This window comes from Vollenhovia emeryi, unplaced genomic scaffold, assembly GCF_000949405.1.
Source record: "Vollenhovia emeryi isolate VEMERY1.0 unplaced genomic scaffold, V.emery_V1.0 DF939186.1, whole genome shotgun sequence".
NCBI lineage: Eukaryota > Metazoa > Arthropoda > Insecta > Hymenoptera > Formicidae > Vollenhovia > Vollenhovia emeryi.
This window is the reverse complement of record NW_011967180.1, coordinates 353,782-367,527: the sequence shown is the minus strand read 5'-3', so window position 1 is coordinate 367,527 and position 13,746 is coordinate 353,782. Positions and strand designations below refer to the sequence as shown.

General features: G+C 42.7%; 1 protein-coding gene across 2 annotated transcripts in view; it reads left to right on the top strand.

Annotated features, from left to right (window-relative positions):
- Positions 1 to 3,218: 3,218 nt before the first annotated feature.
- Positions 3,219 to 13,746, top strand: part of LOC105562540 (trafficking kinesin-binding protein milt) — a 51,267-nt gene continuing 40,739 nt past the window's right edge. Inside the window, exons 1-2 of one of the 2 annotated variants that reach the window (XM_012013463.1) lie at positions 3,219 to 3,425; positions 12,954 to 13,058. Coding sequence is in view for 1 of the 2 variants with exons in the window: in XM_012013460.1 (XP_011868850.1) it covers positions 7,360 to 7,459; positions 12,954 to 13,058 (205 nt within the window). In the remaining variant the exon portion in view is untranslated. Of the gene's footprint in view, positions 3,426 to 6,823; positions 7,460 to 12,953; positions 13,059 to 13,746 lie in introns of those variants that run through there. The other variant, XM_012013460.1, reaches the window with a different exon arrangement.

Genomic DNA, 13,746 nt, shown 5'->3' with positions numbered 1-13,746 from the left:
ATACGGGCTTAAGAGTTTACGGGACGTTCTCTGCCATCAGCCTAAAGGCCGAATCAGGCCAGCAATGATGACTCGAATTGGGATTGGCGATCGACGACTGTCCTCTAGCCAATGAGAGTCGATTAAATCGCTGGTCGCTTTGCTCTCATTGGCTAGAAGACAATCGCCAATCCTAATCCAATCCGCGTCGACAATTGCTAGTCTGATTCGGCCTTAAGGAAAATCGCGATTACCGCGCCCGGCGTCGCGGCCGCTCGCTCGATTGTTGCGCGCGATGACGAAATGAACGTGGAACACTCATTCAGCACCATATGCCGAAATGATAAATGACGACCGGTTTCTCCCACTCTGCGAAGGCTGCCTAGAGCCTGCAGTCTCGTACAGAGAACTCCCTCGAATTTACGAAACGCAGTTTTCGAGTTCGGTGAATGCGATATTATCTCGAGCTCACCCGTACGAAATACGGCGCGCGATCAATGTCCGTATAATCGATCGGTACAGGCTCGAGATAAAAAGAGATACGTTCGTGACCGCTTTGTGAAGTTAAAGCCGGAGCTTTCTTGTTTGCCATCACTTGAGCGAATTAGCCTCGCCTTCTTAACGCTCGCCTCGTCTCACGAGGATAGATATCGGAGCGCTTAAAATAATTTGCCGTTGAATTAACTTTTCCGGGCTTCCCGCCTGATTTCCTCTCGAATATCTTTCATCCTCAATGATATTTGAGACGCCGCTCTCTGCGTCTAGAGACATTCTACTTTGTAGTCAATAAATACGTTTTAAAACTTTATGCAAGTTGATAGATTATATATCATACATTGTACAATCGTACATTGTCGACCAGGTTTTTAAGCGTTTTGATTTGCCTGTATAAAATAGAATGTTTCTAGATGCAGAAAGCACATTGTAGATTAGGCTTCGGTTCCATCATCGGAGCGCGGCGAGAGCTTTTCTTTTTTGTTAAAACGCGATTGTTATCCATTGAACTCGGAAGATAATGGATTTTTATCGCGTTTATATCTAAACTTTCGGTCAGTTTTATCTCTTTTTTTTTCATTTCGCGCCTTTTATATACCGTGTCCACTAGCAGCTCCCGTCCAGTCGTTCATCGCTCCATGCTAATTCGCCAGAAAAATGCCAGGCCTGGGAATATCGTTGGAGATCGATTATCTGTCTTATGACTTTTCGCGTTCCGTTCCCCTCGCGCGTAGCTACAGCCCGCATTAAAATATAACATTGTTTCCCGTAACCTTGCGCAGCCGAGACCGCCGCGAAGATCGGAGAGTGAAATTGACGGCGAAACGCTAACGAGCCTTGACTGGCGCGTCGAAAGAGATGTGCAAAACGCGTCTCGAGCCACCTCCGGTCACGCAGCTGCATCGACTCGACTGTGACGCCGAGGTTCGCTCATAAATATCATCCGAAAATTTTACGTAACGCGCCCGTTTAGGCTGCTGTAACATAGTACAACTAGTAGGTTCACTCTCTGTCGGCTCCTTTGATCTTTGCGGTCCCGATCACGTGATATTCCGCCATTACTTTGGTCAGCAATCCAGTGGTGTGTGTGTGTGAGTACTTACCAGAGCTACACTACAACCTTTCTCTTAATGGCTTGTCCAAATCAATGTCGGATGCGCAGAAGGGATCGACGCAAGACGAAAGAAATGACGAAGTGAACACTAGTTATACTGTGGCTGTAGATGTGACTTTATCAACTTGCATAAAGTTTTCGAACGTATTTATTGACTAGAAAATAGAATGTTCTAGACGTTTCTAGACGCAGAGAGCACCACTGTGTTAGGCTTAAAGGAGAAAAACTTGGAGAGGATGAGAGATGGTGTTGCTCGTGTTCCACGTAAATCGACACCGAGCGCGAGATTAAAGCTCGCGGATGTCCCAATTCCTAGCCACAGCGGTGCAGCAGCCCTTACGGTAGTTGACGAGTGTAATCGTGGTGCTCGATTATTAATACGACGTATTAATATGCGGTTTCCGTTGCCTTATCGCGCGCATTGATATGATATCGACGACAATGAAAGGAGAAATTTCCGCAATTGCATAGAGCTGGTATCAAGGATTCGCTATGTACTTGCGCAAACTCAATCGATTCTTTGAACGACTTCCGTAACAACTGAAGTCGTAATCTTTCGTCGATAGGAGCAGATTACTAGACGTGATACTGTAGTTTTGGATCTTTTTATTATGTTTCAAATTTTATTCAATTATTATTCAAATTAATCTAAGGCGAGAATGTTCTTTCAAAATTTAGCCCAAAGATATTGTAATCGTGAGACAACACGGCACTAATAATTATATTTCGTAGGGGAAAAGTTCTTTATTATGAGATAAGTTTCTAATATGAGACAGCAGGTTTTCAACACCCAAATTCAATCACAAATCTTTTTTTTCGCAACGATTACGCGATCTAACAATGAATTTTCCACTAGACAGATTTTACTCGAAGGGCAATAAATTCACGGTGGAACCAACAGATGATGCTCATTAATTTTGAAACCCCGCTGTCTCGTATTAGGAGCCTATCTCATAATAGGAGACTCTCCTCTATTGATGAGATCAGCGACCTATGCCGCGAGCAGACGGGAGAGCATAATGAGGCTTCAGCGGACAGCAAGCTTTTAGCAAAAACAGTCGAAATGAATTGTGCTGTCTCGAGAGTCAGTGTCCTGAAATAAACTCTAGACTAGAACCGGAAGACGAGCAAAATGAACGTGTCCGCCGGAGCGCTACCGATCTAAATAAGCGCAACGGCTTAAATACCCGGTCCCCCCCGGCGCGTATTTAGGGGCTTGGGGAACGTGAAACCGCCCCTTCAAAGACACTTGACGTTTGTTCTGGTGATGACACGCGCGTCAAGGAACGCGTTCTGCGTTCTCCGAACTCGCGGATCTACGATGCACACAATTTGACTCAAGTTTGAAAAACATAAGCGTGCGAAGCCGTATTCGAACTTGGACACATCGAACAGTTTATCTCGAGTTTTTACGTCGCAATAAAGTACAAAAATCTTCTCTCAACAGCGAAAATATGACCTGATACGCGATCTAATGTACGCAAAAATATGATCTTTGAAAGTAGTTTAAAATAGAAAATGTAAGAGAGAGAGAAAGAGAGAGAGATCTCGAATCTCGTACGTCAACCTACATAGCTCTAAATCTAACCCGGTCGCGAAAATGCTAAATATAAAGTTGCATTTCAGGAAAGCGAGGCGATATCGATCGTCGCCACAGCGTCCAAGCTGGCCACCGTGGAAGATGTGGGTCCAAAGCGGCCCGAAGGCCCCATCCGACCATCCGCCGCCTCCCTGAAGGTCTCACCCACGACAAGGGCGACTCTCCAGGCGTTAAGGGCATCGAAGAGCAAGCTAGTGACTACACCCGTTAGCACCCGCGACGCTGAGACCATCACGGGTAAGGCGAAATTTCTATCATTTTCACATACGTACCAGCTGCCGCCTCGGCGATGCCACGGAACGGTGCTCGAGATGTTGATTCTTTCGCTGGGTATCTTTATGAGCTCCGGTTCCACAATAAATCACGACAGCGTGATCGAAATCGTTACTTGTAGACGGCTATTCTTCTATCACGGCTAAGACGTACGTTTAAAAGCGGCCACAAACCGACGCGTTAAACGCGGGGAGAACCTACGTTGTTCTCTTTTCTCCCCCAACGAGAATTTCTCGCGGCGCGAACAAACTGATTCTCGACGAATGGCGCGTGGAGTCTCGCGGGTTCGAGCTTCGCATGCGGACCTACTGCATCTTACTTTGTAAGCGTACGAGGAGAAACTGTCTTTGACGATGCTAGCACGAGAAGTTTTATAAAGTGGCTCTACGACTTACCTGTTCCAAGCCTCATGGTGTTTCCCATTGGCCTGAGCCAAATGATGATTACTCTTGCCCGGCGGATAATACGCCACGCTCCATTCTCATCATCACGGACGTCATCATCATTATCGTTATCGTTCTAGTCATCATCATCATAATTTTTTTCGTCGTCGGCATCATCATCATCGTCGTCATCATCGTCATCATCATCATCATCATCATCATAATCATCATGCTAAAATTGATGGCTGTCATTGTGATTATTTTTATCGTCATTGCAGACGTCTGCGAATATCTTTTATCTTCGACATGCGCTCCGTATTGATTGCGGTGCCGAGACGCGTTCGATAATATTCTCGGAACAACTCCGCAAGGTACCATCATTTCGCGTCCGAAATATCGAGAGCAGGATTATTCAGATCTCGGAAATAGGCGACCTACAAAAGGCTGGTTTCGCGATGTATTCTAGAACCCGAGCCGACCCGTCGTTACTTCGCGCACCTTCGGGTAAATCTACGTGCTTTCTTCCGTGATTTCTTTCTCCCCCGATCATAAGTGCAAGGTTTCGTATCGACGATTCGTCCGTTGTTTTAATGACGGAGAAAAATTTATTGGCGAATTCGGTTGCTCGCACTGGTGTGCGATGAGCGAACGCTAAGGCTTGTTCATAGTTAATCGTTATATTTCGCTTCAGCCTAAATAGATGTTGAAAAATTTATATATTTATAAAGATTTAGCCAAAAAATGATGCATACAGATGCTGTACAGATCATTTTACCGGCTAAGAAATGTTTCGAGAGATATTTAAGACGATTCTTTAATATAAGAATTGACTGTAAACAAGCCTTGGTGTGCGCTCAGTGTGCACTAGTGCTAGCAACCGAATTCGTTATAAGAAACACGTACGCAATTAAAGTTCGTTCTATTAGCAAACGCCAGTTTATTCCCGTCTATTATATAACGCGGGCGTATGTACAGTACGTTTTTTTGGGTTGGTTGACTTCGAGTCGTTTGCCAGCAACCTTGTCAAGAACTACGTCAGTGAAGATTTAAACTTATCGATCGCTGGGCTCCCTCATTCATTTTCAACATACGACAAAGCTGAAATGTCGTTCCCGAAATTAATACTGCATGACTGAAAACTGAAATTGTTCTCTCTAATAAATTATTGCTTTTGTTTTGATACTTAAATTGTTGAAAAAATTATGATACGATTGATTGAATTTAGTTAAATTATGTTTTGAATTTTTTAATGTTTCTTTCTAATAAATTGTCCTCTTTCGTTTTGATACTTAAGGTGGTTCCTGCATAAACCGACCAAAAGTAGAAAAAAAATTGAAATTTAAGTACGTCGTAGTTGTAAATTTTATCTATCAGTACGCGAAATTTCAGGCCCGGTCGCCGATAAAATAAAATAAAGGAAAAATGTTAAAGTTGTATTTTTTAACATTCCAGTAAACACCACGTAATAGTTACATAACATTATTATATAATAATATAATAATTTCCTACTCAACATAAATGTAATATAACAACCCATGTTATATTACATTTACATTGTTAAGTAGGAAATTATAACAATTCTTTACATGTTCCTTTTACATTCGGAGAAATTTAAAGTTACTTTGGACTGTTTTACTTATTGGACAATCTATTTATATTTTAACAATTTTAATAACTCGTTATGTACTTACTTCAGTTAATTTAATCTATTTATATAATTTGAGTGTTGAGAATGACTAAGAGTAAAGTTCGAAACATTAAAACACCTATGTAATTTATTGAGAATATAAGTTTAATTTTCTAACATCCTTACATACCAGCTCGTGATTTTTGACCGTAAAAATTTGGATTATTTGTGTACACACATACAACGAACCTTTATAGGAAATTATAAGATTGGTATTATGTAACTATTACTTGGTGTTCACTGGGATTGGAGTTATGGGCCGATCGCTCGCAGAAGCACTTTGAGGATTAATGTTATTTTATAGAAAAAGTAGATCTTGACAAAAAACGAGATGAACATAATAAATGTCACAAGGATTCAAATGTACTATTAAGTATATTCATAAACATAAATCACCGATCTCTGTAAGCGAGAACTTATTAGTAAAGTCAAAAGATAGAATGTTTTGAGGGAATTGGACAGCTCTTTGAGACTTGACGATATCACATATTTTAAAATATGTTTTTAAATGTGCATATATAACCTAGCATATCAAGGCATTTGATCAATAATGCATTAAGTGATATTTTTTTTATGAAAAAAGTCATATGAATTTATAAAAATCAACGAAGCCCCACCAAAGCCCCCATACTCTTCGTGCAGGAGCCACTTTAAGTTGTTGAAAAAATTATGTTACTATTAATGAAAAAATCGTGATACGGTCGATTGAATTATATTAAAATGTATTACGACTGATATTAAAATGCATACTTTTGAAATGCACACAAAGGTGTATTAAAGAATTCACGAAAACGATATTAATTATAGAATTGAGACAATTTCAAAAATTATAATTAAATATTAATTTGATCTAGGATTAAGAGGAGAGCTCTATGAACCCCGTGAAGCATACGTTTCCGAAACCTGCCTCTCGAGGTGAAAGATTTAGCTTTTCAAATTAGATTCGTTCGATAAATGACCCGATCGTGGAAATCGAAATTGGCCAGGCTCCAGCTGCACCGGTCGCTGCTATTTTCCTCCATCGCGTACGTCGTGTTCGACGGAGTTCCTCGGCGGCTTGCGACTTAAAAAGAACGTCTTTCCCGAACGGGTTCGCGAACGGACCGCCGTTGACGAGCCGCGAGGAGTCCCGTCCGCCGCGTAATCACCCGGAATAAAAACGCCGGCGTCGCTCGTCGTTTCGACGTGGCTTAGTGCAAATCGCCACGCGCGACCGTGTCGTTTACCAAGTTACACAATTCAATTCTTCGCAGCTGTCGGGACAAAAGGGAATCCGCGGATGGAAAACGCTCACCGCGAACGCGGTTTATTGAGTCACATTTCCACGTAATTTCGATAACGTTAATTTGAAATGTGACAACGCTTTCTTTGTAGCGTGAAGAAAATTCAGATCGACACTCGTGTGCTGCGTAAAATTGGGTGAAAAGTTTCGACTTATTTTGTACACAAGAGATATCTAGTGCCAGAATATTTATTCTCATGAGAAGTCACAAGGTTCAAGAACACAGGAAGCTTCTCATATATTTTGCAAAACAGAGAGTGCGTCGCTGTATTCGCGAAAACAAATGTTTCTTTTTTCTTATTATTAATCAACTCGTCAAATTATCGGAGTCTTTCGGGAGCTAATTATAAATAAGTTTTTTTTTAAATCGCACAAGAATCGCGAACGTTCGGATGCATCGCGACCGGTTTGCGACGGTCTCGCTTCGTTTTACGTAATCCGTGTGCTCCGAAATCGCATCTCGCGGACTTAGCTGATAGCAGTGGAAGGTTCCTTGATGAAGAGAGCGGCAGGGCGAAGGGTTCGGCCAGCGCCGGACGCGGGATTATGTACCTAGGCACGAGGGAGACGAGGCGGCCCAAGGGCCCGGCGAAGCTCAAAGAGATCTTCGAGAAACGTGAGGCTGTGCTAAGCAAGTGGCGAGATGGTACGATATCCGCTCGCGATATCTTCTCAGGCGCGGGTCGTTATTTTTTTTTTATTATCCACATCCGGTCCGCGTGCAGGGGGATGAAAAACGCGACTGGGAAAGTAAGATCTCAAAGTAAAGAAAAAAGTACACGAAGGGATCAAACGCCAATCGTTTTTGCTTATGGACCTAATCGGTCCTTCACCGGCTGGGTAATGAATAATTGCTACTTGCGGCTGTCAATTATTAATTGAATTGAATGCGAGGTAACAATTTATCGCGTTAAATCGTCGTTTTCATCAAAATTTAATTGTAAAATCGCTCGCATGCGAAATCTCATGCATAATTCAACGTGTATTTTTATAATATACGTTCTGGTCATATTCTGCTTCGATCCGTTGACACGAACATCGTCGAAACGCATTATAATGTGTATGATAAAACGCATAATTGCACTTTGTTTCTTTGTTAAATATCCGTGCGATCCACAGCTGGTAACAATATCAGACGTCTATACCAACTTGGCAGGTGTTATCTTCTGTAGTGAATGTCGATTTACCTTCTTGCTGCACGCGATTGCCAGTATGTGGCAGCACGCGCTCTGCTATCTATGCTATTTTTATCGGGCCTGCGTCCACGATGCTAGAACTTGATCCAAGTTGTGTAGCCAATCATCTTACAGGTGTTCCATAAAAGCTGCAGGCTGATTGGCTACACAATTCTCGGAACTAGAACTTGGACCAGGTTCTATCGTAGACACAGGCCTTTAGAACGTCAATGTAGAGTACATTAAATAGTTGATAGGATGGAACATTTACTTGTGCACGGGCTCCATGATTTAGTTATGATTAAAGCGGAAGACCTGTAGAAATGCCAAATAGGCTCCTAATAACTGCACAGTTTTCTTTCCAATAAAAAGAAAGATTTTTATCGTTTCTGCAGAGAGATGGCCTTACATTGTTTGGTTTTAGCGAATCTAAGCTCAGTACACTACGAGTTTACTCGCGTTTAAACTCGTAACCGCCCAATTGGACAATAAAGATAAGATCTAGATTCGTATTTTTGATAAATGGATCAGATTAACGAAAGCTGGATTTTTATTGGTATTCTTTTATCGACAAAAAACCTTTTTATCACTTTTATAATGTATATTTCCCAGTGAACACACGAGATACATAAAATTACACATTCGATAGTTCGCAATGCTATAAATTATGCTTTACAAGTCCCTGCAGTCGTGCAACTGGATATTTTAGATTACAGATGAACTTTTTTCTTCTCATTTCCACCCCTTTATTTTCACATGAGATTCATCCGAAAATTTGGCTGGACTATATACCGCCACGAAAATAGATGTTTCTAATATTCTGAATTGGCAATATTCTATTCTATTGTACAGGGTGTTCAAGGAGGAAAGGTCAATATTCTGATGGGTGAAGTGTGCAGAAAAAAAAGGAATGCACGAGACATTCAAGTAGCTCTCTCTCGGAAACAGTGGGGAATGGGACATATATTCATATGAACATTTTTGCTTAAAATGGCCGATACTATCACCTCCCAGAATATACACCTTTCCGGCTGGGACACCCTGTATATTATATTGATTATCCTATATTATATTAATATATATTGTATATCAAACAAAGTTGCGCCAACTTGCACGAATTCAGAGATCATCGGTCTAAACATCGTCATTTGGATTACACGGGCAAAAATTACGCTTGTGAATTTTTTTAAAAATCTTTTCGACGTGCCGTAATAATCCGTGCGACATATACGTGTCTATCTAAATCTACCGGGTGCAACCTCGCGCGATCCGGTTTTCATAATTCGAACGAAGGCGCTGGGAACCGGCCGCGATGACCTAACTGTTTTTCTTCCTCATTAATTGGAATCTGGGAAATTCATTTTCGCGAAAAGCGCAACACCGGCATTAATCACGCGCCGAGCACAATCGGGAGCAGGCTTAATCTGAGGCATCATCGCGATTATGTGCTAAACTCACGAGAGGTTCGTGCAGCAGCGCGATATACTCTCCTACTCGCGCGGGTCATCTCGGTCTCACGAGAGAGGGACAGAGCGAGAGGCTGCACACCGAGAAGAGGTACAAAGTTCACGGAGACCGAGAGCTCACGTCGCTTCCCGGTGCAGCCAGCATCAGCAGTTATGGCGTCGAGCTGACGCTGCCTAGATTGCGCCGTCGCGTTTTCCTCGATGCGTTCCGTTTACTATATGCGTACTATGCGAGGATCTCTTGAGAATTGCGTACAATGTCAGGTCAGTAGCATCGCTTAGCTATCGACAACGCCGACACGAAACCTCGAGCAAACCTGGGAGCAACTTCGTTTTGAGGGCAGTTCGATTCTTAACGATAAATCTTACCAAACTTATAGCTTAATCCTTCGTTTGATTTTTTATCATTTGAGAGATATTTATTTAATGATAAACTTCTCGACAACTATGAGATTTAGTTCTTCTTGAAGAAAAGTCAAACAACCTCTAATTGTAGATGATTACGTATCAGCTTAATAATCGCTGATGTCGATTGAACTTGACCGTGAACTAGAGACAACTTCGATCGCTATTGAATGGGTCTCGATAGAGAGACCCTGTAATCAGAGGCGATCGTAGAATCGTAGAAAAGTGAGATAGCCCATGTTTCTCTCTCACTCGTGGGAATTTGACGAACTCTTATGGCCAGTCTCTGATTACAGGGTCTCCAGATCTCGACTGAAACTTTGTTCGACCGCGAAGATGTTAGAAAGGTTGTTAGACTGAGTTTTTCGGTGAGCAGATATGAAGGTTTATCGTACTCCGGCGAGGTGATCGACTCCGAAACTCCGTAGTTACATTCGCTTCGCACGAAACACGTTGATGTGGTATGCAATCGTCCTCCGCTGAAGGGCCCCCTGTTTGCGGCGAACCGCATAAATCTCCTCCTCTTCCTCCTCCCCCCGGTCCCTGCTGTACCGCAGGCAAACGCTTTTTGTCACTCGGGTCACGCATACTTGTTTTACACCGCAGGTAGAAGATTTTAACGCGCCTGCAACGCAACGCGACAGAAAGTAACTTCGCAATGATAACAAAAAAGAGGCGCGTTCATGATAATGCGTTGCGTTACGTTGCACGGTTGGTGAAAGCTGGAAGGGGGGGGGGGGCGATTGACAAGCGTAAAGTGTGCGTTGTAATATCATTACGATGTAATATGATTTCATAAAATTCTATGTCTCTCGCTTGCGTTGCTCCATTTTCATAAATGTGGCGCGTGGCGCGAATACGCAGGGTCCTCGCAAAAAGATACATTTTTTAAATGCTGTATCTATGTTACCGCATTACATTGATAATTTTCATTGAACGATTCCTGGCAACTAGCAGTTTGATGTTATGTAAAAACATATTCCTGAGATCTATTAGCAGCCACCAACGCAGTCAAACGTTTGCGGAAACTGTTCGCTACTTCTTCGAGAGTCCCGACAGGAATAGATACTCTCTATAGCGATTTATATTTGTTTTCAAATTCCCAATTGTGCGAAGGTTATTCTGGTGGATTTGATTCTTTAGACATTCTTCCCCCTAAAGTCCAGCAAATAGGGAGACCAGGTCCATGAAATCGTACCGGACATCGATTTTTCAGTATTAAATATGTTCACTCTTTGTATTAAATATGATGTGTAAATACTCTTATATCGGATACGTCGTTTCATTAAATTTCCGTACGGAAAAAACTCGTACTTAAAATTTCCCCTGAAAATCGTGTAACCGTGGGACAACGTGGCAGCTTCAAGAACTTTGTAAGAGTTTTTGAAAATTTTACCATACATTTTACTAGTAAACTTTCAGAAACCCTTTTACTAGTAAAGTGTACGGTAAAATTTCGAAAAACTCTCATAAACTTCTAAGTGCCGCGTTGTCCCACAATTATGTGATTTTCAGGACAAATTTTAAGAGAAAATTTTCTCCGTGCAGCTGTCAGCAATTGTTCAACACGAAAACCATCAATGTATCTAATACAGTAGCAAATATAGTCATGCATAACATAGTAATATTCCAGTAAACCCCGACCGACAGTTACATAAAGTCAACATTCTAATTTCCTACTCGATAATGTTGAATTATCTACAGTATATATTATATTACATTTATATAAGTGAGAAATTATAATGTTTCAACTATTATGTTAACTGGGATTTAAATATAGTATTGAACAGTGTGTTGCGTCTCGTGAGGAATCCTGCGTATCTCCATCTTATCGCGTTCGACCGTTTTTGCTATTTGAGCCTTTCTCGTGACACGAACTATTCCGTCAACGTTATTATTAGACCGCGCTGGCATCATCCTAATTTTTGCACTCGAGTAGCGCAGCCGAGGCTACGATCGAGACGGCGCGGACTTCTTTCGCGAGCGAGCCCCCCGGCGGAAGGATGCACGCACGATGCGTGCATTCCCGTCGCATCTAACGTCGAGCTCGAGCGCGCAGAGGATGAGCGGCGAGATGACGCGTAGCACGCGCGCTCGATTATGCTCGCGGCGCGAGGCGGAACCGCGCTTTACAGCGCGCGCATAATGAACGCGCCTTCGCACTTATTGTTAGTAACGCCATAGTGTACTAGTAGGTTCACTCCGTCATTTGTTTCGTTGTGCGTCGATCCCTTCGGCGCATCCGTCGTTATTCTGGCAAGACCTATGAGAGAAAAGTTGTATGTGTGGTAGTGTACGATGTGTACGTACAGTGATGGGCAGAATGGTTGCAACACTTTTTTTTAGATTAGTTTGGAAACGCGCATTTAGACTCAGAAGTTTACTTTCCAAAACATTTTCTGTGAGGAAATTTTTACTCGAGAAATAGATCGAAAACTCATAATGGCCATTGAGCAAAATATTCCTCAGAGAAGAAGAATTTGGAACGTAACTCTGAATCTAAATTGCACGTTCCTAAACTCACTAAAAAAAGTGTCGCGACCATTCTGTCAATGACTACGTTTCCACCGAGGGTCAGAGTCGGGCCAGAGTCTGGTCAGAATCGGGTTGGGGTGAGCGCTTTTGCGGTGGAAACACCAAAGTACCAAACCCCAACCCGATTCTGACCCGACTCTAGCCCAACTCTGACCCTCGGTGGAAACGTAGTCTAGCACTGTACAGTGGTGAACAGAAAGGTTGCAACACTTTTTTAATGAGTTTAGGGAAGCGCATTTTGACTCAGGGGTTTACGTTCCAAAACATTTTGTCTGAGGAAAATTTTACTTGAGAAATAGATCGAAAGCGCCGTCAAGTAAAATATTCCTCGGAGAAAAAGATTTTGGAACGTAACCCTGAATCTAAATGCACGTTCCTAAATTCAGAAAAGTGTCGCATTCTGTCCATCACTGTACACACACGCCGCTAGATTGCTGTCCAAAATAATGGCGGAATATCACGCGATCGGGACCGGAAAGATCAGAGGGGCCGACAGAGAGTGGACCTACCAGTTATAACATGGTAACGCCACGGTGGATGCTGCGCTTGATTGTTGCAGATGTGTGCAGCGGCGAGGAGCTGCCAGAAGTCGAGATAATCAGCCTGCTGGAGGAGCAAATACCGAGATACCGTCTCCGGGCCGACACCTTAACGCAGTTCCAAGGTGAGCCCCGCTCGTGCTTCTTTCTTTACTTAGGAAAACGGGAATTGCGAGGTGAAAGGTAAAGCGCGCGCTTAGCGCGAAGCGAAAACCAACCGCTCGCTGCGCTCAGAGAAACCTTGAATTCTTCTTGTTTTTTTTTTCTCTTACGTGTACAGTCCAGAATGTAGCGATAACGCTAAAATACGGGTGCTGATAAACGCGCCGATAGCAATCTCGACGTGTCCTTATCGGGTGCTAGATAAATTTTATTGTTTCGATGAATCGTATCGGCGTCTCGCGTCGATTACATCCGATGATAATATGCAAGCACATTTAAGCATTAAACGTAATTCCTGCGGCGAGAAAGAAAAAACACAGCCGTAGCTCTGTCTGTAAACTTCTAAACGTAATGACTCGCGTTCAATATGCTCGGGAAAGTAGGATGTTGAAAATCAATATAAGTAGAGAAGACCGCAACGTGCGCCCGATCGAATTTCCTGCGTTCTAATTAACCGTGGAAGCCCGTCGAGTAACCGTCTGGAGCCGCGTCTCGCAAATGACATTTTTTACACGGTGTACACGATTTCGGTCAGCGGTTTTACCCTACGGGTTACATTGAGAAATTGCGCGGCGTCACTCGAGACGCGGAAGAGCACGCGTGAAAACGCGTTTGCGATTACGGGCGTGGAAATGAGAAAGGGTAAGCTGA